This window comes from Ostrinia nubilalis, chromosome 5 (genome assembly GCF_963855985.1).
Source record: "Ostrinia nubilalis chromosome 5, ilOstNubi1.1, whole genome shotgun sequence".
NCBI lineage: Eukaryota > Metazoa > Arthropoda > Insecta > Lepidoptera > Crambidae > Ostrinia > Ostrinia nubilalis.
In genome coordinates, this window is record NC_087092.1 from 1454794 (window position 1) to 1478514 (window position 23721).

At 38.1% G+C, this 23721-nt stretch overlaps 1 protein-coding gene across 1 annotated transcript in view; it reads left to right on the plus strand.

Moving 5' to 3' along the window:
* LOC135072104 (disintegrin and metalloproteinase domain-containing protein 11-like) overlaps positions 1-23721 on the plus strand; it is a 233334-nt gene that overhangs the window by 191012 nt on the left and 18601 nt on the right. The window contains exons 6-8 of the mRNA XM_063966056.1: positions 3026-3165; positions 13530-13743; positions 17610-17782. Coding sequence (XP_063822126.1) covers positions 3026-3165; positions 13530-13743; positions 17610-17782 — 527 coding nt within the window. The remainder of the gene's footprint in view (positions 1-3025; positions 3166-13529; positions 13744-17609; positions 17783-23721) is intronic.

Below are 23721 nucleotides of genomic sequence, written 5' to 3' on the forward strand. Positions count from 1 at the left end.
ACTCTATGACTGAATGACTCTACCTACAAAATACTCGCTAACCCACACAGGATCGTTCGTTACATAATTTTGCAAATTAAATACGATTCAAGAGCAGCCTCACGAGCACTCGATGCCGGAGCGAGTTATAAACGACTTTGTTGTACCGCAAATATTTAGGGCAACTCGCAAGCCCTTCGGCTCCGCAAACTTAAGTCCTCAGCTTTGCTGTACTTGCTACATATATACTTATTATTATTCTGTGATATAACTCTTATATTAGTCGCTACAATGGGTCGGTTCCGACATCTCTTAATATTTTGTTGGGTAGCGAATATTTGCGATTTTTGTCAGCAATCACTTAGGTCTTATGCTACGCTCAATCCAATTCAATTAAAGCGTTATATCGTCCATCTGAAATACGTAAAAAAACTCAATTATTTTTGCAAATAGGCTTTTAAAATGCACTTTTACGCGTCCCAGTATTAACTCTAGCACTATACTTAAAGCATACTATGTATTGACAAGAATAAAACTGGATGGCGATGGTTTGATAGCAAGAGAATTATAAAAAAATGTGCAGTGCATAGTTGAAAATGACTTTTGTAATCTACCAAGGTATAGCAATTAATCACGTTTGGTAAAGTTGTTTAAGAAATATCATGGAACTGGTTTTTTCACGATTCACATAAAGCTACGCGTTTTCAACTCAATAAAAAATCATAGTCACGTGTTGCGTGTCAGTCGTTGTCGAGTGCAAACACAGCATTACCACTGTCTTATTTACCTTACAAAACAGCCACACTCAAACAAAACCAGAACAATTAAATAGCTATATACTCAACACAACTTGTAATCCGACTTAAAAGTCATTACAACGCCTCAAGCCCGACGCCTTAGAAATATGAACTTTGTAATTCGTAATTTTGCCAAACAAAAGAGATGCTAATTACTAAGGGGAAACTTCACAAGCCCCCATTTAGGGTTTTTGTACACGATTGTGTAGGTCTTGTCAAGTATAGTAAATGAGTTGTTTTGAAGGAAACAGACATTTAATAAAACATTTTACTTAAACCTCGATGTGCGTCAAAAGCACATCAGACTTTACATTGTCATTGCAAAATAACACCTAATAAAATAACACACTGCGACAGTACTTGGCTTGATGTGCTGTCGTTTATATCACAGACTAAACATTTAGTTACACTGGACACTGTACAGAAAACTTCTTGCAGCTAAATCTAGTAGTAAAAGATGCGATTTTTCAACTGAAATGTAGAGTCTGATGTATTGTACAATTGACTACTTGATATAGTACTTTAGGAGCGAATAAATTTATGGGCACAGTCAACAGCACGTCTGTTTACGAAGTCATCCTCTGTCATCCTACTAGTTTTATTCCCTACTATTTGAACACAAATAATCGATGAATAAGTTTGCATTCTAAACTTGCAAAACAAAGGACTTTACATTGCTACTGATTGATTATTTCTTAAGTCGTCTTCGCCCGACCTTAGGCGTCAGACGTTTTCTTTTGATCGTCAAGTATGGTTACGTAACTGAGTAACCTCAGTTCGACAGCCCTCAGCCTCGGCCCTCGTCTCGAAGGTCGCCTAGAACGTCTGGCTAATCAAATCGCCTGTCATCGGAAAGCAAACCTAACTCACTGAAAATTAAGTTCAAATTTCATTAGTAACTAGCCCGCGCTTAAGTCTCCCTCGAGAGCGTCTAAGATTAGCCTTTTGTTTTATCAGCTTAAAAAGGCGTAGTGCTCACGATTAAGTACGTTATGGCAATCAATAACGCCGTGTTCTAGTGGTAATTGACTCCCGTGTTCCGGGGCTGCTAGGTTCGATCCTTATTTTCTCAATTAGGACACAGAAATTGTAAAAAGCTTTATATCCTTACATCCAGCATACTTAATTGCAAGTTTAATTGCAACGAATTGTAACCTTATACAATAAGAAATATGAGTTTTAGACTAAGGGCAAAGGACCGTTCGTAACATGGAGTCACCTATGATATGGTGACTCATAAAGCCTGAAATATCGACATACATGAAAAAACCATGGCCTTTTCTTATTCTCTTTCACTATATATAGTATCAAACTTTATCTGCCTTAGATATTTGACCTGATACAAGTTCAACAACAATCAGAAGAAACCTTGAAAACTCGCAATGTGTCCCCAGCATTATTTAAAAATATTCCCTCAAAATGGACAATCCCGTGACAATGGAACTCAAAATTGGAATTCACGATAAGTCATTACATAAGTCTGTAATTTAAATTCGGCCGAAAATAAGTACACCTCAACACACACGAGTAACCCCATTCAGCTTTTATTTAATATTGGAATATTAAATCTTTTTGGGCCCTGAAAAGGTTTTTGTTGACTAAGTTTATTGGGGAGGATGTTATTAAAATAATGGAACCTTCGCCACTGACCGTTTGGGTATAATTCAGGAATTATATCATTCGAATAGATTTATTTTAGATCTCAACGTAAAAACAATTTCAAAATCTTTTAATTTGTGTCTTGATGTGATTTATTATTATGTATTAGATAAATTCCTTTGGGTATTTGTATTGCTCAAATTGACCGTGATCTTTTAAATAAACCTGTCGAAATGGAGGATCGGACACTATTCAAAAAGAATTACTTGAACTGAATAAAAAATACTAAAACAGCTGAAAATGTATTCTACCAATAGTTTCTATATTAACTCGCTATTGAGAGATCGTCAAGAGACGTCAGTGTTTTGGCGCTCATCAGTTGGCGCCATTATAGAGTAAGGTCCTGTTTCTATAGTGGCTAAAACTGTGATGCCAACTAATAAGCGCTGAAGCGATAGGATTTACAAGGATGGCACCACTGTAGTGTAAGGTGTCACTCGCCAGTGGTGCCAACTGTTACGTTGTGAAAATGATAGCCCTCATGAACTAGTGGTGTCTGATCCCCTATTTCCATTACCTTACTATTTAAGCAATAACCAGTTACAAACACCAGAACTAATAAGAAAACGTCTTCCGGTTCGTTCCAGCAGAAGCACCCACATGTGATATTCGAGGCGCGGACCAAGGCGAACAAGGGCTGCGCCAACAAGCTCGAGTTCCGGCCCAAGAACCGCCGCCAAAAGCACGTGTCGTTCGTGGAAGAGCCGCTCGGTGATGACCCTGGGACCATGTGAGTAGATTTTTTATTATTATTTTTATCAACATCATCATTCTAGCCACAAACCCGGTCACGTAAACTGTGCACCTGGATTCCTGACGTCACATCGACGATCTGGTACGGACGGGGCGAACGCGGGGAGGTGTGCGGATCAATGCGAGGAAGAGTCTCCTTCCAGCCAGGTGCTCAGTTAACTTGACGGGATTGTCATCATTATCATCATCATCATCATCTCAGCCATAGGACGTCCACTGCTGAACATAGGCCTCCCCCAATGCTTTCCATGTTACTCGATTGGTAGCGGCTTGCGTCCAGCGCTTTCCAGCTACCCCAGCTACCTCTATGACCGGATTGTACAGGACGTCAACTGCTGATATTAATATTGCAATCGGTGCCAGAAAATTGCGGAATGAACCAACTATTTGTAAGATACAACTTCTTTATAAAAGCTTCATATAGACCTTTAAGAACATAATGTCGTTTCAATACACTGTCATTAAATCATCACTTTAAAAATTGACTAAAGCTGAGTTGCACCATCTTGCTTTGACTTTAACAAACGTCAAAAATTTGTAAACTCCATACAAAATACACCGGTTATCGTTATAGTTACGGTCAAAGGTAGGTGGTACAACTCAGCCTAAATCTACGTTCTTAGTTCCTTCTTAGCAGCTTTGTTTCAGACTTCAAAAGCATCAACTGGGGGTTCGAATCTCTGACGAAGCAAATGTTTAACAGCGAATTTCATTTTATAAATGAGTCATATAATAAAGCTGTTCTTAGTAAAGAACATGGTAATTGGCGTTAACACAGAACATAACAATCCCATTCCGCAACAAAAAGTGGCCCGAACCGTTCTGATTGTGAAATCGTTCGCAAACGAGCGGACTACCGTACATTTAAATGAAGCTAATGAACTTTTGTTTTCTGCCGACTCCCCGATCTAGGGATGAAACGGTGGAGTAACTCGATACTTTTCGAAGTAGGTATCGATCCAAAGAATTCGAATCTATACGAGTATACGAGTTACGCGTACCTCTACGCCTTGATTTTACTTATCTGGTCTGACGTAGTACATTTTTTTACGTACATACAAAGGTTTTTTTGCATCTTATTTAGTCAAAATGATAATAAAACAAATGGATAGGTCTTATGGGTAACGTTGTATATCTCTCTTATAGGAATTATTAGTTCTTGAAATCTTTAATGAATATCTTGAAAATTAGTATCTATAAAGAGCCGACTTTTTAAATCTTAATTGGGTTTTTATTTGTCATATCTAACCAAAAGCATTACAAAATTCATCGATTCTATATACCTACTACACCGTATCGAGTAAAAGTATCGATACATTTAGATAAAATTTCATCCTTATCCAACACTAATTACAGTTAACTACTATAGACTTTCTTTTATTAAATCGCTCGGGACATTCGGGACTGTTATACTCGTAGTTGAACATTTTACTACTGAATCCGAGTCCGAAATAGGATCTTTTTAAATGTTTCCAGTTAATTAAACAACAAGTTTATTCACTTTATTACTGGCACTTTCGTGAACATTATTTTTACATGAATAAGTTAAGACCTAGTTTGGTTAAGTCGCGGGAAGCACCTGGATTTCGGCAGCACAGGGCGCTGTGGAAATCCTTGGGGGAGGCCTTTGCTCAAAAGTGGACATCATTTGGCTGAAACGAACGAACGAGTTAGATCTAGTAAAGATGCAATCTAAATAACTATAAATAATAATAACTATAACTGACGTTAGAAAACTACATTCATTATCTTGATGAATGATCAAAAACTTTATTACTTCTAACTAAACCAACAAAGGAACTTTTCTGCCCCAACGGCCATCGTCTCTACGAGCTATGTGCCCCGCCCACTGCCACTTGATTTTAGCAATTACGGGCTGGAAGACGTAGCGTGGGCAGGCCTCCTACTAGGTGGACCGACGATCTGGTAAAGGTCGCGGGAAGAGCCTGGATGCGGACAGCGCAGGACCGTGCATTGTGGAAAACCTTGGAGGAGGCCTTTGTCCAGCAGTGGACGTCATTTGGCTGAAACGAACGAACGAAACCAACAAAGGACACTTCAATTTCCTAATTGCAAGGAAGACATCTTCCGCATAAAATTATCACAATTCTTAATTCCTTCCACCTCCAGAATCAGCAGGGACACGTTATTTGAAACCTGGCGCCTTTATATCCGTCTTAAGGTGGATTAGGCCCGGTCGCTGATGCGCCGGATTCTGCCACGACCGGGTCCCCAAATGAAACTTTTCCGGTAATCCGGCCGAGTAAGCTTTTTGTTCGTCGAACCACCCGATTATTATGTGCCCCCGGTTTTGCATTTATTTGCGATGCTCTCAATCAATCAATGCCGGTGAGGTAGAGTTTTGATTTAGGAGCGCAATTTTTAAATTTCATGCAGTTTTTGAGTCAATAGAGAGATCTAGCACGGCCATTTGATACCACCTAGCAATGCTAAGCAATATACCAGAAAAGGTGGCTGCTTACCAGTTACATCTCTCTATGCCCCTCTATTCTAGAGACCTGTAAAACGAAGTAGATTATCAGATAGGTAATTAGTTATTAGCAAGTGTAGAAACAGGGTTCTAGTATTGATTTATTCTTTGAAATCTGTTCTCATTAGAAACAGGTTTAGTCCAATAATAGTTCCATGATAGGTAACCAGTCGACTAATTATTGTTTGTGATTCCAGGCCAAAGCTAAACAATAAGGTCGGCTGATGTTTACGCACACATGTCCGACAACTGATCCGATTAACGCTCGGTCACTATTACTAAATACCAAATACCGATGTTCTTGATTGTTTGGGCACGGTTAACTGTAAATATAACGGCATCTGTTTGGAAATACGCGATCGTATGAGACAATAAGGCCCGTTTCGTAATTGACAAGACATGGAAGTATCATCTAAACATGGACACTAATTCCATGATGATTGAAGCCTCTGAAAGATTGATATATTCGACTAAAAACATGTCTAAAACTATTCTTGAGTGATTTGGTCTAAAGCTTGTACCAAACTATTATGAATCTGAACTATACTGAAATGTCTTATGATACGGTACTGAAATATCCTAGGACCTAGATTTATTTATTAATCTAGGGAAACATATCTTATAGCGTCACGTAAGTAGAGTGTTTGTTTATCATATTTGGGTCCCTTGTGTACCTATCCAAAGCTCGATAATTCCACCATTAATATTAAAGAACAGAACTTATAAAAGAAGATCGAAAACCTTGAATAATGAATCATAAAGTATTCAAAGGAGGGTTTGAATATAAAATGAATGATGACAAGCAAGCATGTCCTGCTTCCTTACAGACACCTTATCTGTAATTAGACTGAATTTCCAGCTCGCCTTCAATACTAAATCAAGTCTGAAAGTTCGTAATAGGTTTCATTAGAGTGTTACCTTCGACTGGCGACAAAAAAGCGAGCTAGAAGTCCGCTGGCGCTGCATTACTCAGCCACTGTCAGGGCAGCTGATTAATAACTTGCCAAGTTATATGATTTACCGACAGTGCTTTTTTGTTTTCAATGTAACAAATAGTTTTAAAATTCAACAAAGATTCTTCTGTGGAAACTGCTCAACTTTTTAAAAATTTCTACGCAGCGAAAAAGCAACTTGAGCATTGTCAATGCGTTGAAATTGGAGAGAAAAATAAAAATCCTACTAATATTATAAATTTAAAACTGTGAGAATGGTTGTCTGTTACTCTTTAACACAAAAACGGCTGAATGGATTTTGATGAAAGTACACAGTTAGTCAGTTACACATTTCAGTTCGGCTATAACTTGTAGCGTTATTGAGTTAATGGAACAAATTACAATGATAAGTGTCAAGTATGTCGGTATTTGTCTGAGAAACATCGCGCGGACAAAAGCTGTATAAAATAAAATCATTTTCATTTGCAAATGAGTTTAAAATTAGTTTAGTTTAGGAACGGGCACATCAGAATCGCCGGCGCTAACCCCCGATGCAACTCTACATGTGCATGCATAATGCGGCATCGGGACAACCGGCGCCAACTGCTTAAATCCGGCCCGGTTGCTCTTGACCGGGCCGGGTCACACTTGACCCGGATACCGCCGTGAGCTAGATCCAGCTTATTTGCTTTCATTTGGAGCTGAATTAGATTTGATGAAAGGTAGAGAGCAATTCGTTGAGAAATGAAAGGCGATTTTCTCACGGCCATTTCGTATTTTGTCGCTACCAAACAAATGGTGGTAACAAATTGAAGGCTCTAGTCGGAAATAAAACGACTATCAAATTACTTGTACTTACTCTCGAAAGCTTAAAAATTTGTCGAAAAATATAGGCGTGATCCAGTTCTTATAAATTGGCCTGTATTCTACCCTTCTTTTTAGGGATACTGACATTTTTGTCCTGTCCGGATAAAAACAGCTGACGCGACGGTTGTTTTGAATTTTGCTTTTATGGTTTGCGTAACGGAAAAAGGCGAGATTTACGAGTACAATAGCCCGAATGGATAATTTGTTCTTCACGGCAGCCAAATCTATAAAAGCGAAAGGTCACTGATTGACTGACTCACTTATCACGAAATGTTAGAAACTACAAGTGTAGAAGTCTCAAATTTTGCATGAGGGTTCCTTTTAGAACGTAGGAGCTGACTAAGACAGGATTTTGCAAAATTCAACCCCTAAGGGGTAAAACGGGATCCATGCGTATGAAGTCGCGGGCGGCCGCTAGTATTAGAATAAAACAGAATACTTATTGAGGAAATAAAATGTTCTAGATTACGTATGTGCACCAAACATGCCTGTGTAACGGCAACAACGCCCGCTTTAGCAGTTGCTCTTGCCCGGACCGGATCACACTTGACCCGGATACCGTGTGCGCTAGATGTGATGCTGCTTTGCTTTCATTTGGAGCTGAATTAAATTTAAGTGAAAGACGTCAACCGTCTTTGACGTCTTTCACTTAAATCGAATGATGGCATTCAACCAATGATGGCATTTGTAATGGAAAAGATAGGGTAGGTTGCAGTCGATTGTAATAATGCCAAAAAAAGTACCACTGCCAGACAACTAAAAAAGATTGTTATTTGAGCAACTCAAATAATATTCGTTGCTTGAAAACACAAAAACGTGGCTTACAAACTAGGTGCTACCTAAAGCATTACAGTTTTCAGAAATAAACAATCTACAAAAAGTTTCGCTATTTTTTTTATTTGAAAAAAATTGCAAGCTATTTTTCAGTGTTTCAGTTTAATATGCTTAATTTATGCCGTTCTATTATTATAATTTATGGTTCTATTCATAGGACTCTTATATGCAAAGTAAGTACGGACTGACTAAACTTACTATTTTTGCTACATTCATTAAGACTGAATCTAGGTCAAAAATTACCGCTCACATTTGCGGTTCACAAGCTTATACAGACGACAGCATATCAAGCTAAATACTATAGATTCTTATGCTATTGTAATAGAGCCGAGTTTGCAACAAAAAATTATACCTAGCCTGATCCGTAGTACGTCAGAATTCCCGATATTCCACGGGGATTTCCCTTCGTGTAGGGCCTTTTCATCAGCCGGCAGCAAATTGGGTTCGGCTGAATGATTTATGAGCTATAAGTGCCAGGGCTCAGCACAATGCCGATTCTTCGTAATGACCCCGGCTTGTGTATCGCGATGCATGGATTTGTCGATGTTTATTAGAACCAACTGAACCGTTTCTGAGGTTAACATAAATATTAGTTTTAAAACAACTTTTCCATAAAAATGGACATTTTGAACTCGGTTTTAATTTGATATTTTCCCGTGAGATAAACATGTTACAGAAATTGTCAAAAACTTCTTGATTTTTTTATAAAGTGCCAACATTTTCTTCGTGTGTATAATAAATGTGGGTACCTAGGTAGTATTTAAAGTATGGCGTTGGTATTAAATGCACAGAAATTCCGTTTTAGACGCATGAATCATACCCATTTTTTTCTTAAGTATTTTTTTATAAAAAAAAACTCATCCTGTAAAATAAATCCAACTTGTACATTTAGATCGCCCTCTTTTCAATATTTCATCCCGCAGGATTAAAAGTTCAATGCAAGGTGACATGAAAAACGGGGGGTTGAAGGGAAAGGGGGATCAAAAGATTCGCACAACAGTGACGCTCAAAGGGAATATTATTTCTTACAGCTAAAGGTTTCCGTAGAATTATGGGAAAACGAATGGTAAAAGACTAACCATAGTCCTCAGATCTGCCCACACAGGTATAGAGCCCCCGCAGACGTACGTTTGGTCAAGCCGATAAAAATAGTATAAGGAATTGGCCGATACCAATGATTGCATTTCAATCAACACCAGGTATGATTGCGGTCAAATACCTGTTTTGTTATGCATAAAAAAATATCGTGAAATATACTTATTTATCTCAAAAACAAAAATAATGAACGCCATAAAGTATCAAATCTCCTGCCGTTGAGATTAAAACCCCGCCCCTTTGAACCGCGAAATGCTCCACAAACACCTGCATATACATAAGCCAAATTAGAATACGAGAGCTAATTCGGTATTCCGAAGACATCCCTTATAACGTGACGTTCAAAAGAAATTTCAGATAACTTTATCTATCCAATCCGCCGAAGAATCCGACCTATCTCCGAAGGCAATCGCTTTCGAAGATAAGGCGTTGCTTTTTCATTTCGACTTTGATATTCGTTGGAACATTTTAATGAGCCCTTTTGACGTTTCACCTCCGTTTAAACTCGGTTCGAAGCCAGGGGTCTATTACGCAAAACAATTATAAAACTAGTCAAATCAAAGGTTGAAAATAAGCTTTAAAGTCACCCTACCCTAGATCATCTTTAGGGTCGTTTCATGCTACCAAAATGTTGCACTGTAAAGCCGGATTCAGACGGGTGTAATGTGTAATGAAAGATTACGTGTAATGTAACTCGAATTCTACGTGTGGACGGCTACGAGCATTACATAATAAAGTGTTGCCCATACTATTTCCATTACATTACACGATACACTCCATTACACGTTATACCCGTTGGACCCGGCATTATCCAAAGTTTCTATACTTTACGTAGAAATGTATTTAGGATTAACGAGGTATGAGCAAACAAAAAGTTTTGAACTTTTATGGCGTTTCATATAATTCGTAGCTGTTCGTAGCTTATAGTCTACCAAGGTAAAGTGTCCCATAGTTGATAACGACATGGGTGTAATAAAAGTACATCCGCTCAAGCAGGTTAATTGGATCAAATTAAACGTGTCAGATTTAATTACCTACTGACTGGCTTAAAGTCCGTCACTCTCAGCGTTATGATGATTGAAAGAGACGAACGCATCGCAATTGATTTTCGGAGTGGACCACCAAGGGTGGAACATGGTTACCGTTAATTGATAAAATTTGTTCTAATGGGCTGTTACTACGGCACCCGTTTCGGGAAATCGTTAGAGACCCTTCAAAGGACTTCGTTCATCAAGACATCTCTTTGACTGTGACATGAATCGGTCAAGTGTAGTTAGAAAGGGTTTGACAAAGTAATTATAAAACAATTTTAGCGATGCGGCAATTAGAAGAATAGTGTACCTATTCCAGAATGCCTTCAGAATTTGCTACAGCCTTAAGTGAAAATGTACGAAATTCAAATAAGAAAAAAAGGAAATCCTCGTGGGAGACCTTTGTCCAGCAGTGTTTGGCATCCTTTGGCTTAAACGATGAAAAAGTTTCCAAAAATAAAACAAAACGTTTGCCAAATAATATTATTAAACAACATTTCTAAAGAACCGAATAGGCGCGACTCTAACAATCTATAATCTCATCATAGAAATCGGAACAGGATATCATCCAAATGAAGTTCAAAGGCATTTCAAAGGCGAATCGCTGGCCAAATATTAGTACTTCGTAATAGAAAATCTGAAATTACAGCCTCTGTTGACGATTGCAAATGTTAAGAGCCAGACAAACACTGGCTCCTGTTTGTACATTTCCCACGGCAACAAGGCCTCGCCTCGGCCGGCGTAGGGATGGGTCCATTATCAATAGCTTAATCGAAGAAAAGTATCGATTTCTAATTATTTTTTGGACACAAACGTTCGTTGTTTTCTATCGAATACAACATTAGTTTAGAAAAATATACAAAATTATCTTATAAAAATCATAAATAAATAAACTTTTACGGTAATTTACTTTTTACGAATGCGTAAAAATCACAAGTCAATAAAAATATTCGACCAGTCATTATTTTTATTGCCACTCTCGGGAGCAACGGTTATTATATGATATGACCAAAATTGTTCATACCTACTCGTAACTACATGTTTTTCGTCACAAAAATACTACGTAGTCGTATACACTATCGGTTCAGATCAAAAATATTTCCCGAATCAGTTTTTTTCTCTGTTTATTTTTGTTTGAATCAATGTAATTTTAAATCTTTTGCTTTGCGTGAAATTGAAAAAATATTTTCCATACATAGTTTTTTATACCTACTATGTATTTTTACTAACAAACGAGTAATATGCTCAACTGACTCATAAATGACATTTAAAATATCCTAATTCTTCAAACGGTAACCCGATTAAAAATCGATGCAAATGACTGACAGCACATCACTACCTGACAAATACCACCCCGCCCGTCCCAATCTTGTTCCCAGAAATAATCCCCGAAGGGATTAATCCTGCGCTAAATTATGCGCGGCTTTTTCTAAACTGGATCGGGGCAAATGTCGCGTGGCATTGGATTCCTCCGCCGGGACGGATCGGAGGAATTACTCAAGAGTTTTTATCGACTTGCTAAAAATTTATATCATTTTATCGAATGATGGAATCTCTTTTTTCGTGTCAGGCGCCGGGGATGAGCTTTGAACAGAGCAGAATGAACATATTTTTAAACGGTTGAGAATCCATGCGTCGCGAGCATACCTCTGCCTGTCTATGGTTTTCTTTCTGAATATCTGATTCAATAAAGCCTTATGTCTGAAATAACTTTCAGGGCTCATGTTTCAGGAGCTATATTATAGGTAGGTACGTACTTAAAACCTAATCGCGTGAACCAACATGATGGAACAAAATATTATGACTAACTGTGATTATGTACATTGTCTAGTAGGTAAAACATAACAAGTAAGAATTTCGTAGGCTCAACCTAATGTCCTGAAAATAATGTAACAAAAGACACGTAAAATGACTTTTACTTTTTTATTGAGTTACTTTTGGTAGTTGATTAAGTCGGACAAAAGTAGAGTTCTCAATGAGGGTTTTCGCGATTGAAAAATCCGCCAGATGGCAATACGCAGACCGGAGGTCCAAATGCTGCATGATTGGTTAAGTTTGACATGACATTGACAGATATGTCAAAATCCACCAATCATGCAGCATTTGTACCTCCCGTCTACGTATTGCCATCTGGCGGATTTTTCAATCGCGAAAACCCTCATTACATATTACCACATGTGCGATAAAAAAAAGTTCTCATGTAAAGTCGGTGGGCCTACTCAATGTAATCCTAAGATGTCTAATAATCCTAGCTTCGCAGAATTGAAAAGGAACCCGTGTAATATTGAAAAATGCAGCGTAATTACATTTGAGAGGATAAACCATTTTCAATTACAAATACGCGGTCCAGCATTTTCCTTGAGTTGAATTTCAAAGAAATATGTTTGAGGAAAACAGTTTAAGCAAATAAATATTTACCGCAGCTCGTAGTATTTGTATTTTAGTTACAAAATGTTCTCTTAATTGAGGATTTGGAAATAATTGGAAAATTTAGCGGATGAAATCTTCTAATTGAACGCGGTCATACCCAAACATAATTTCCTGCTTTAAGCATTTTCGAAATTCCGTTTTGTTTTTGTGAAGTTCGATGAGGGAAATTAAATTACGTACACTGAAATTTCCATCTCCATGTTTGCCTCTAAGATTGAGTTTTAGGTAGAATCTTAATTCGATAAGGTCTTTTTGATTTCATATACTCTTGAGACTACCCTGAAAATTAGAGACACTTCCAGTGAAATAATATTTTGTTGCGTAACATTAGCGATTTTTTTACAGTAGGTATGAATACGACATTAAACCACTTCAATAAAGTTTTTCTGTATTGAAAGAAAAAACAAACAACAATACCTAATTACACTAATTACCAAGTGTACTGAGGAATCTAACTGGAAAATAAATATGATCGAACATAATACACCTTAATGACTCTAGGCAGAATTCTTATACTTGTCCCCAATATTTGTTTCCTATGAGATCCGAACCCGCAACTACAGCTGGTATAATAATCCTACCTAATACACTTAAACCACCAAAGCCTGGATTCCTCGTTAAATTCAATAGATCTCTTATTAATCCATCAACTTTGTTCCAGAGACAACAACCACTCGAAAGACGACCGCGCGTGGCGCTGGTGGCACGAGTCCGGTCTGCGCGCGCTGAATCGACGCAGGCGCGACGTGCGCGAGACCACCAAGTACATCGAGACCGCGCTCATCATTGACAAGGCCATGTTCGACAGGAGGAACGGCAGCACGCGGTCTGAAGTCGTCCACGACGCGATACAGGTCGCCAACATTGCTGACCTGGTGAGTACTCAATAAGCTTTTATAGATCGCCCTCGATGTACCACCAAGTACATCGAGACCACACTCGTCATCGACAAGGCCATGTTCGACAGAAGGAACGGCAGCACGCGGTCTAAGGTCGTCCACGACGCGATACAGGTCGCCAACATTGCTGACCTGGTGAGTTTTCAATAAGCTTCTATAGATCGGCCTCGATGTACCACCAAGGTCGCCAACATTGCTGACCTGGTGAGTATTCAATAAGCTTCTATAAATCACGCTCGATGGACTACTAAGTACATCGAGACCGCGCCCGATGGAGTACCAAGTGCATCGAGACCGCGCCCGATGGAGTACCAAGTGCATCGAGACCACGCTCGTCATAGACAAGGCCATGTTCAACAGAAGGAACGACAGCACGCGGTCTGAAATCGTCCGCGACAGGTCGCCAACATTGCTGACCTGATGAGTACTACTCGCATACCGCAAAATATCGCTGAATTTTCATTTATACTTCTTTGCCTAAAAGAATGAGCACGAGGCTAACATCATCGTAAGAAAGAACAAATAAAAACAAGCTTCCATAAAATCTCTCTGTGATAAAAGATATAACACGACAATCGAGCTCTGCTAGAAATAAATGTCGAGCTTAATGCCGACATAACAAGATAACGAATTAAAAAACATACAACAACAAAAACCACTCGATGTCAATGTACACAGCCCACGTTCACTTTATTAAGCAAACAAAATCGGCAGGAAGCAGTATCAAGCCACTAACACTTCAACGTAAATCGTAAATAAAAGCTCCTCGCGTACGGGACAAAATGCACACAATCATCATGCGATAAAATTGCGAGCGTGCGATGCTAGCGCCATTGCCGTCATAAACATTTACTCTGGATGCGCTGTTATAGTCGAGGCTTAGCTGCCCACAAACGGGCTTGAGTGTACAAACCCTTGAGTCTTTTTCCCTAGGTATAAGGATCACAATTGAACAATACCAGCACCGGCACGCCGCTGACCACTTCTCCACTATGCGATAAAAAGTGGGGATTACACTGGGCCCAGCTGTAATAACACTAGGGTTGACACTTTGAGGTCCAGCCGAAAATGGGATAAACAGAACAAACACGGTAAGACACTGAATTTTGCTCCCAAACACACAAATGGGTATTATAAAAATTTATTAACACCCGCTCTCGTTTTGTATCGCAAATTGTTGGTGTTTTGCGGAACTTGATAATTTTAAACAGTTTAAGTTTTGGCAGCAGACCAGTGAACTTTTAAATCTTTGTGTTGAGTCAAAAATTATTTAAACTTTCTTAGACTCCATTTATCTGGTTTGTTGGGCTCAAAATCTGGGTATTATTTGAACTAGCTTTTTCTTAGTCGTTTTATCCACGAGTTTTAAACTGCCCATTTTTTTTTCATTATTAGATCATTATTAAATGGTGATTGTTTTTGTTTATTTCAAATTAAGGCCAGAGAGAAAAAATCTAACACAAAATTACAATTTCAATTTCAATCGAGTAATCAATCTTGTTTCTAATCCTTGATCGTCAAGTCCAGTTCTCAAAGTGAAACAAATACAAAGATCGACCAAGGTACTCGTAAAGCACCTGTAAATTGTGAAATAAGGTAGTTTTTTGAGGCAACTAAACCCACGTTTCGTAACTTCTTGCTTCTTATAGTGATAACCGCTAAGCCAGATAACTGTTTCAATTAAAAAACTATCAGTCATTAAGGATTGCCATCTTACTTAAACTTTGACAAACGTCAAATATCTTTAAAACTCCATACAAAAATCGCCGGTTATCGTTATAGTTACGGTCAAAGTTAGGTGGTGCAACTCAGCCTTAAGCATGTAAATTTAAGACATTTAGACATTACCATATTAATTTATTATTAATAGCGGCACAAGTTTGAGAGTAATATTAAGCCACGATTAATAACAAGTTCCGCTCTGAGGTTAATGTTAATTTGTGCCAGCCCTTGATTTATGAAGGACGACTCGTATGCGGGCACCTATTGTGAACACGGGCACAGATGAAGGATGCTTAGTAACTCCAATTTACCTTGCCCTAGTTATTTTTAAGAAATGAGCCTATTTATGTGGATTCCATCCACTTTTCATCAAGTCTCTTGTTTTATGCAAAAATATTTTTAATTGTTGTTTTCGTTCGTTAGGTAGCGACATCTCACATCAACAAATATATTTATCCGTCTGATTGAAACCGTCGTCACATTCACTGAAGTAAATAGGGACGTGATCTTACAAGAAAATGCGCATATTATTGCGAAAAAGAAAATATGTTACAATAGAATTTCATCGTGGTAATTATGTATACCCTTCCTTATACTATTTTAAAGTTTACCTACTCAAGTTCTGTACAATGTAAAACAGGGACAAAATGTTAATTTAAGAAGTGATGATCCATCCGACTGATTTCGGCCATGGCGACCACTCCGACTCCTGGCTTTCTTGGCGGCGCTGGTGTGCCCGAATTTAAGAAGTATGATTACGGTAGATAAATTAATGTTCCTGCTGCATGTACTTCTGCTGTGACCGCTATAGCATAGTTTTTCATATCTCCCCGGAATTTATGGTGAAATTCCACATGAGCCCTTTGAGTTATTCAAATAATACGAAAATGAATAATGTTTCGTTTTATAGGGGAAACAAAGGATTCAATGGTTCTATCGCACAAAGGAAAGATCCAGTATTGTTATTAATATTTACTTTTGGTAACAATTTAATATTAAAGGACCTAAAGTTCTAGATTCATTTATTATTCATTTACTCGCTGGTAAACAAATACAATCAGAATCTCCTCAAATAAAATAAATTTACAATTTTGACGATATTCGGTTACGAAACTCTACTTTACATGACAAATATTGCGAGCAAAATAAAATAAGTGTCTTTTTGATTTATAATTGATGACAACACTGAAGTCGGTCTTCTACGTTCATTTCCAATTGGACTGGAGTATTTTCGTGTGTGCAGTAAAGTTTTAATGGCAGAAGTTCTGAAAATATCTTCGGGGGTAAACAATTTAAGTAACATAGTCTCAGTCTATACTTTAACTTATAGCTAAGGAACTGGGTCAAACTTACAGTAAACCATCTTACATTACATTACCAAAGTGCAGACAATATCAGATCTTTCCCGTAACATATGGGCAGGGAATAAAAATCCTGTTCGAATTGACTATGCAGTCTTACGAACTTCCAGATAGCAAGAATCACACGTAAAGTTGAAGCGTTACAAGCGTGTGCTCGAATTCCATTGTTATCTGTGTAAGTTCTCTCTATTCCTTCCAAAGTTTGTTTTTGGAGTTGACTTGGAATTTGTAAAACACCTTCGGGGTCTTGTTGGGTCGTCGTCTTGATAGGTTGCGAAATCGATGTTTTAGTTTAGTGTCTGTACTTTCAGGTCTCATTTTGATTGGTATTTAATTAACTTTCAGTCCAAAGTATTTCTGGATTCATCATCATCATCATTTCAGCCATAGGACGTCCACTGCTGAACATAGGCCTCCCCCAATGATTTCCACAATGGCCGGTTGGTGGCGGCCTGCATCCAACGCCTTCCTGCTACCTTTATGAGGTCGTCGGTTCACTTTGTGGGTGGACGTCTTACGCTGAGCTTTCCCATATGTGACCTTCACTCCAGAACCTTGCTGCCCCATCGGCCGTCAGTTCTGCGTACTATGTGCCCTGCCTTGCCACTTCAGCTTGCTAATCCCTCGGGCTATGTCAGCGACTTTAGTTAGTTTACGGATCTCCTCGTTTCTGATTAGGTGACGGTGGTGTTTAAATTCCCTGAAAAAGGCTTCATGATAGTAAAGAGTTTGAGTAATAACCTTATCTTTTGTCCCCAGTACTTCCGTACCCTGAACACGCGGGTGTCCCTGGTGTATATCGAGTCCTGGCAAAGCGCGGACCAAGCCGACATCGACCGCAAGCAGGACATCACGCGCGCCATCCTCAAGTTCAGCGACTACACTGCCCGCAAGCTCTTCAAGATCGACAAGGACACCACGCAGCTGCTCACGTGAGTCCATTTTCCATAATAATCTAATCATCCAAATACACACACAGCAATCATTCCTGCGACGCCCGCATCCACGTGCTCCTGTGACTTTTACCAGGTCGAGCGCAGAGCCAGTCGTTATGGAAATCCGTGAGTGAGACCTTTGTCCACCAGTCAACAGTGGAAGGAATTCGGTTAAAGAATGAACGGCCTTTTTTTAAATGTATTTGTTTATTACCTCGAGAGATCAAGCAATATCTCAATATTATAACCACGAAAAGATTATTCAGAGTTCATCTCTCGTCAAGTCGGCGCTAAGTAGTAATACGTAGTCGCTACATTAACCATCAAGATTTCCATGCCGCCTTATAATTATCATACCAAGACTGTTTAACCACGCAAACTCTTCGACACTCTTCATTATTCCGCAGCTTCACTTAGGACCCCCTTTAATATCATATGAAAACCCGCAACTTTGCGAGTTTGGAAAGGATCCGAGCAACACGTGCCACATCGCAATCCATATTTTAATTATACGCCGAGCCAAGGTTCTGGCAGCTACATTGCATACCCAGTCATTATGTGAAGTGGCGGCGGTTCTATACTTTTACTTCCACCTACATTCACTGCAGTGCCATTCCGACAAACTCAAAAAGAAAAGGAACTAGAAAAGCGGCACCCTAAAAGGAATTCTCTACAGTGTAGCAGCGACTTTCTTATTTTCACAGCGTTTGAAATTAGAATATTCACTATAATTAATGAAGAATAAAATTCGCACTTCAAAGAACATTGTGGTGCTTTAATTAAGACGGTTGAATCGCTTGCATTTGTAAGAGATAAATATTTTTGCAGCGCTCGCTGAAATCTGCTTACGCTGCTCGCTTTTGAGCGCAACGCAACATAGACAGTCGCTAAGCATCTCGAAAATTAATCCCGACAGCGAAACGGGACGTATTAATTCGAGCGATAAACGAATCTGTTTAGTAGATGAAAGGCGCTTACCGCGCGTAAATGGGTTGCAACTGCATTTTGTGCTGTAGTATTAAAATTTTAAGGTGTGTTTTGAGTTGAGAGCATTTGTCGGGGTACATCGTTAATTTGAACCAGATGCGACCACGATAAGGCCCCGACAGATGGAGGATATCCCGTCATAACTCAGGGAGCGACGACTTGAGATGGACACGTTGATATCAAGTTGTAGCTCCGACGGGGATGGTTTATGTCGATAGCTTTATCATAATATAACGGAATACAGTGACTACATAATGTTTATTTCCTGGTGTATAGGAGACATGATTTATTTAATTGTTTACCTACCTTAAGGCTAGGTTCCAGGCCCCATATTACTTTAACTTTAACAAACGTCAAACATCTGTCAAACTCTATACAAAACGAACCGGTTATCGTTATAGTACCGTTAAAGTTAGGTGGTGCAACTCAGCCTAAGCCGTAGTACTTATTATTATTCTGTGCCTAAGCCGTCTAGTCACATTGAGCCTTGTCATAATGTTATAGGGTTATGAACTCGGTACAACCCAAGGACACTACAAACAAGATAGAAGGAAATTACAACCCAAATGTTAGAAGAAAATGTGCGCGCGTCGAAGTTTACATTCTGACTTTTATGATAGTTAAGGATAAAGCAATTATGATAACTTACGAGTACAAAATAATTCGCTACTAATCCTTGGTCAAAACCTCTCCAAGGAATTAACAAAAAGCGCATTCGTATAGCAAAATTCTCGTAGAACGTGAACCTACTTTACGTTTCTCTGTAGCGGATTTTATGCTGCAAAGTCCTTTTGAAGTTTAAACAAGTTTACGAGCTCAATTCCACAGTCCGTCTAGTTCAAAAGGAGTATTAAAGGAACGTAGACGGACAACTGCTGGCGATAGAAGATAATACTCATCCTCGTTATAAAGGTCTGGCCACATGATGCTCAAAAAAATCTTAAATGCTGCATATTTGTTCCCTAACACTATAACCTAGGCCTCTACAAGACGAAAGTAATTACTGGGCAGGTAAGTACATGGTATATACCTACTACCCTAAATTGCATCTAACTTAACATCACCTTTTGCTGCATAAAAGCGCAAATAAATATTTGAATTTCTGAAGTCTTGCCCTGCGACATACAAATAAACATTGATAGCAATACCACAGCAATACTTCTATTCTACCAAAAACAACTTAAATTTTGGCTTCCTCAAGTACCTTTTGAAATAACTACGCATTACCTGGAATAAGCTTGACATAAATATTATTTTCTTTATCCAGAAATAATATTATTATCAGGGCTCATGCCGACCTAATTGCCGTAGATAGATGGATCAATAGTCATCATCCCATCGGGGTGTATGTTTTGAGAAGAATAACCTCATAAATAAACACGTTAAGAAAAGTTCTCGAGTAGCAACCACAGACCGGAAGACATAGTGTGGGTAGACCCTCCCATTCGGTGGATCGACGATCTTATAAAGATCGCAGGAAGCACCTGAATGCGGGCAGCGCAAGATCAGTCATTGTAAAAATCCTTGGGAAAAGTTTTTGTCCAGTAGTGGACGTCATTTGGCTAAACGAATAAAATAAAAACGGTGTGGCTATAGACAATAGTCCTAAAGAGAGCCACTTATAGTATATTCATATTGGATTTATAAGACTGCAATAACCAATCTGTTAATTTTCCTCAAACTGATTTTGTTCAATACTGAAATTCGCCAATTTTCAGTTCTTTTCTAAATCGATCGTTATTAATCAAATATTACTATCTGGATCACAAAAGCGACACTCTACCTATCTGTATTATATTATCGATTGATATGAAATAGCCTTGAACGTTTGTTTTTCTTCCCTCGTCCCGGCATCGAGCAATTTGAGTTGCTATCTACGAACAACTTGTACAAATCAACCTTTAATTTAACCTTTGGCAATCAAATTAGATAGTCCCGACCCTTTCGCTCCAGCCCTTGTAAATACGACGAATTTTATCTAATTTCCAACGTGGCAGCGCCTACCCATCTTATAGAGGGTGTTTGTTTGTGTAAAATATTTAAAATACACATAGATCAGTGTTTTGATGTGCTACCATTGACAGAAGTGCGGTCAATTTACTCAAAATATACCTTTAAATTAAAGATATCAACTTGAGTATATGAAAATATACAGTTTGTTTTTATCAGGTCACCAGATTTACTGTGTAAGTTATATTGTCAAGAACAAACTTTGAAACGTACTTTATTATAATTATATTTCTAGTTGGGTCATGTGTTATTCCTTAATTAAGTTCTATAGATGTTTGTATACCTACATTCTGTTTATATGGAAAATTCTATCGTGTTTGAAATAATATAGGTTCAATTTAAACTCTACCGTACCCATTCAGCGTATTGCTACGATATTCATATTATGATACTCCTAAAATTTTAAAGAAAATTTAAATTTTATTTTTCTATTATCCAAAATCTAGAGGTCAAAATGGTGTAAGAAGTAAATGCCGAAAACTAAACTTACATAATACACATTGAAAATTATATTAGCTCTCAAAAGCTACCAGGAATCATCACACACTTATTTAAGTAGTAGCTTGCTTTTCCCTACAAAAATAGTACCATGAATGATAATTTCCATAGCAAACACTTATTTGTTTCGAACTGTACTGTAGTCCCAATATTGAATTTGTCAACGAATACGGACGCGTTAGAACAATATTCTGAACTCCAGTACACGTGATTGTCAATGCACATGTTTGCGATACCGATCACCTTAACTAGGCAATCAGATCTGACGGCAAATAGAGGATCCAAAGATAGTAACTTGATGGAACTGGGGTGCTAAGGTCGATAAATATGACAACAAAATCATAGAATAGGAGCAGGAAATGTGGTTACGATTTGTTGCACTAAACTAAACTAATTGAAACTAAAGAGTTTCATACATTTTCAATTCAGATATTTCCAAGAATTAGGAGAACCTTAGGCATACCTATTCATTACATTACTTAATTTCAAAATTACACTCAGAATTAATTGGTTTTGTACAATGAATAAACATAAAGAAAACTGCCCTAAACGATGTTTTGACGTGGGTAAGCATTTACTTTAAATCACTAAAATCTGAGTAGGTACATTATATTGAACTTAAAATTAGCAATATTATTCCTCGTAAATTTTATACCAACAAATTGTTGTCTATACTATCAACAGATTAACATATTGCTTTTGTAACTAACATAATCTCTAGTCCAAAATCCTCCCTCAAAATCTGTATATTCAAGCTCCAGTAGTCACGAGCTAGTCAAATTTGGTTGCAAACTTTTTGCTAGTTGGCCTCAGGTGCAGACTATTAAGCCAGATAACCATTCAGAACTTTGCAGTTGAATTTTAGTAGATCGCGTCAGTGCTAGTGATGAGAACTTCTAAATTAATTTAGTGGAGAGATTTTCTTTTGAATGTAATATTTTTGGGGAAACGAATGATACTGAATTGAGAACGAACTCAAAACTTTCTTAGATATCTTATTCTTTAACTAGCGGCCGCCCGCGACTTCGTACGCGTGGATCCCGTTTTACCCCCTTAGGGGTGGAGTTTCGTAAAATCCTTTCTTAGCGTATGCCTACGTCATAACATCTACCTGCATGCCAAATTTCAGCCCGATCCGTTCAGTGGTTTGGGCTGTGCGTTGATAGATCACTATGTCAGTCAGTCCTTTGAGTCAATTTAGAAGGTAAAATTAAACAAACTGACTTAAAAGTGCTATTAACAGCAATCATAATTAAATAAATTACTTAAGTGCAGACAAGTCAGTAATATCACCTTTGCCTTTATAATGCTTTAAATATTCACACGAGGTAATCAAGAAAATTACGTTTAAAATATTCCTCCTTATGTCTCATAAGGGACGTTATTAAAAATTACGCCTTATGGTACTTAATTTGCCATAATTACGGAAAGGGTCGCCATAACGCCTCTGCACATATGTGTTTAATGATTTTAATCTGTTGAAGGTGAAGTAATAGCATCCAGCTTTAACATTATCGTTTTATGGCTCGAATAATTGAGGGTGTTATTAAATTAATTGATTTAACAATTGGTTATGAGTCAATTAAGTTGTCAACGTCCTTTTATGACGTAAACTATTATCATACATGCGGATTTACTAATAATAATATTGTTTGGTGTTCGTAGCACCATTGCTACGCTTTTTCGTAGTCTTGTAGCATACGGCGTTGTTCGTAGCAATGCTGTTCTCGGACTCCTTTGCTGAAAAATACTGGACTCTGTTGTTAAGTTGCCAACGTCTAATAATGTAACTATTGGTAAACACGCGGAATTACTAATATTTTTTGGTGTTCGTAGCACCATTGCGACAATTCGTAGCAAACGTCGTTGTTCGTAGTAATGCTGTTCTCGAACTCCTCCTTTACTGAAAAAAACTGGACTCCGTTGTTTAGTTGTCATCGTCTATTATGCTATTAAGATGCAAACGTTTTTCAAACACACGGATTTACAAAATATTTTTGGTGTTCGTAGCACCATTGGTACGCTTATTCGTAGTCTCGTAGCAAACGGCGTTGTTCGTAGCAGTGCTGTTCTCGAACTCCTCCTTTGCAGAAAAAAAACTGTACCCCGTTGTTAGGTTATCAACGTCTATCATGATATAACTATTGGTATGCATACGGATTTACTAAATATTTGTTGGTGTCTACAGTGCTACGTTGATTCGTAGCAAAGGGTGTTGTTCGTAGCAATGATGTTCTCGAACTTCCTGTGGGTTATATTTAGGAAAGATGGCCTTATCAAGTCTCCTTTGCTAAAAAAACTGGACTCCGTACTAAATATCGGAGTGATAAAAATCTGAAATGAACATTTACGAATTACTCTGGAGACGCAAAAGAAGAATAATATTGTGAATTTAATGTTGTTGAACCTCATTCAGAGAAACTATTTTTGTAACTTTAAAA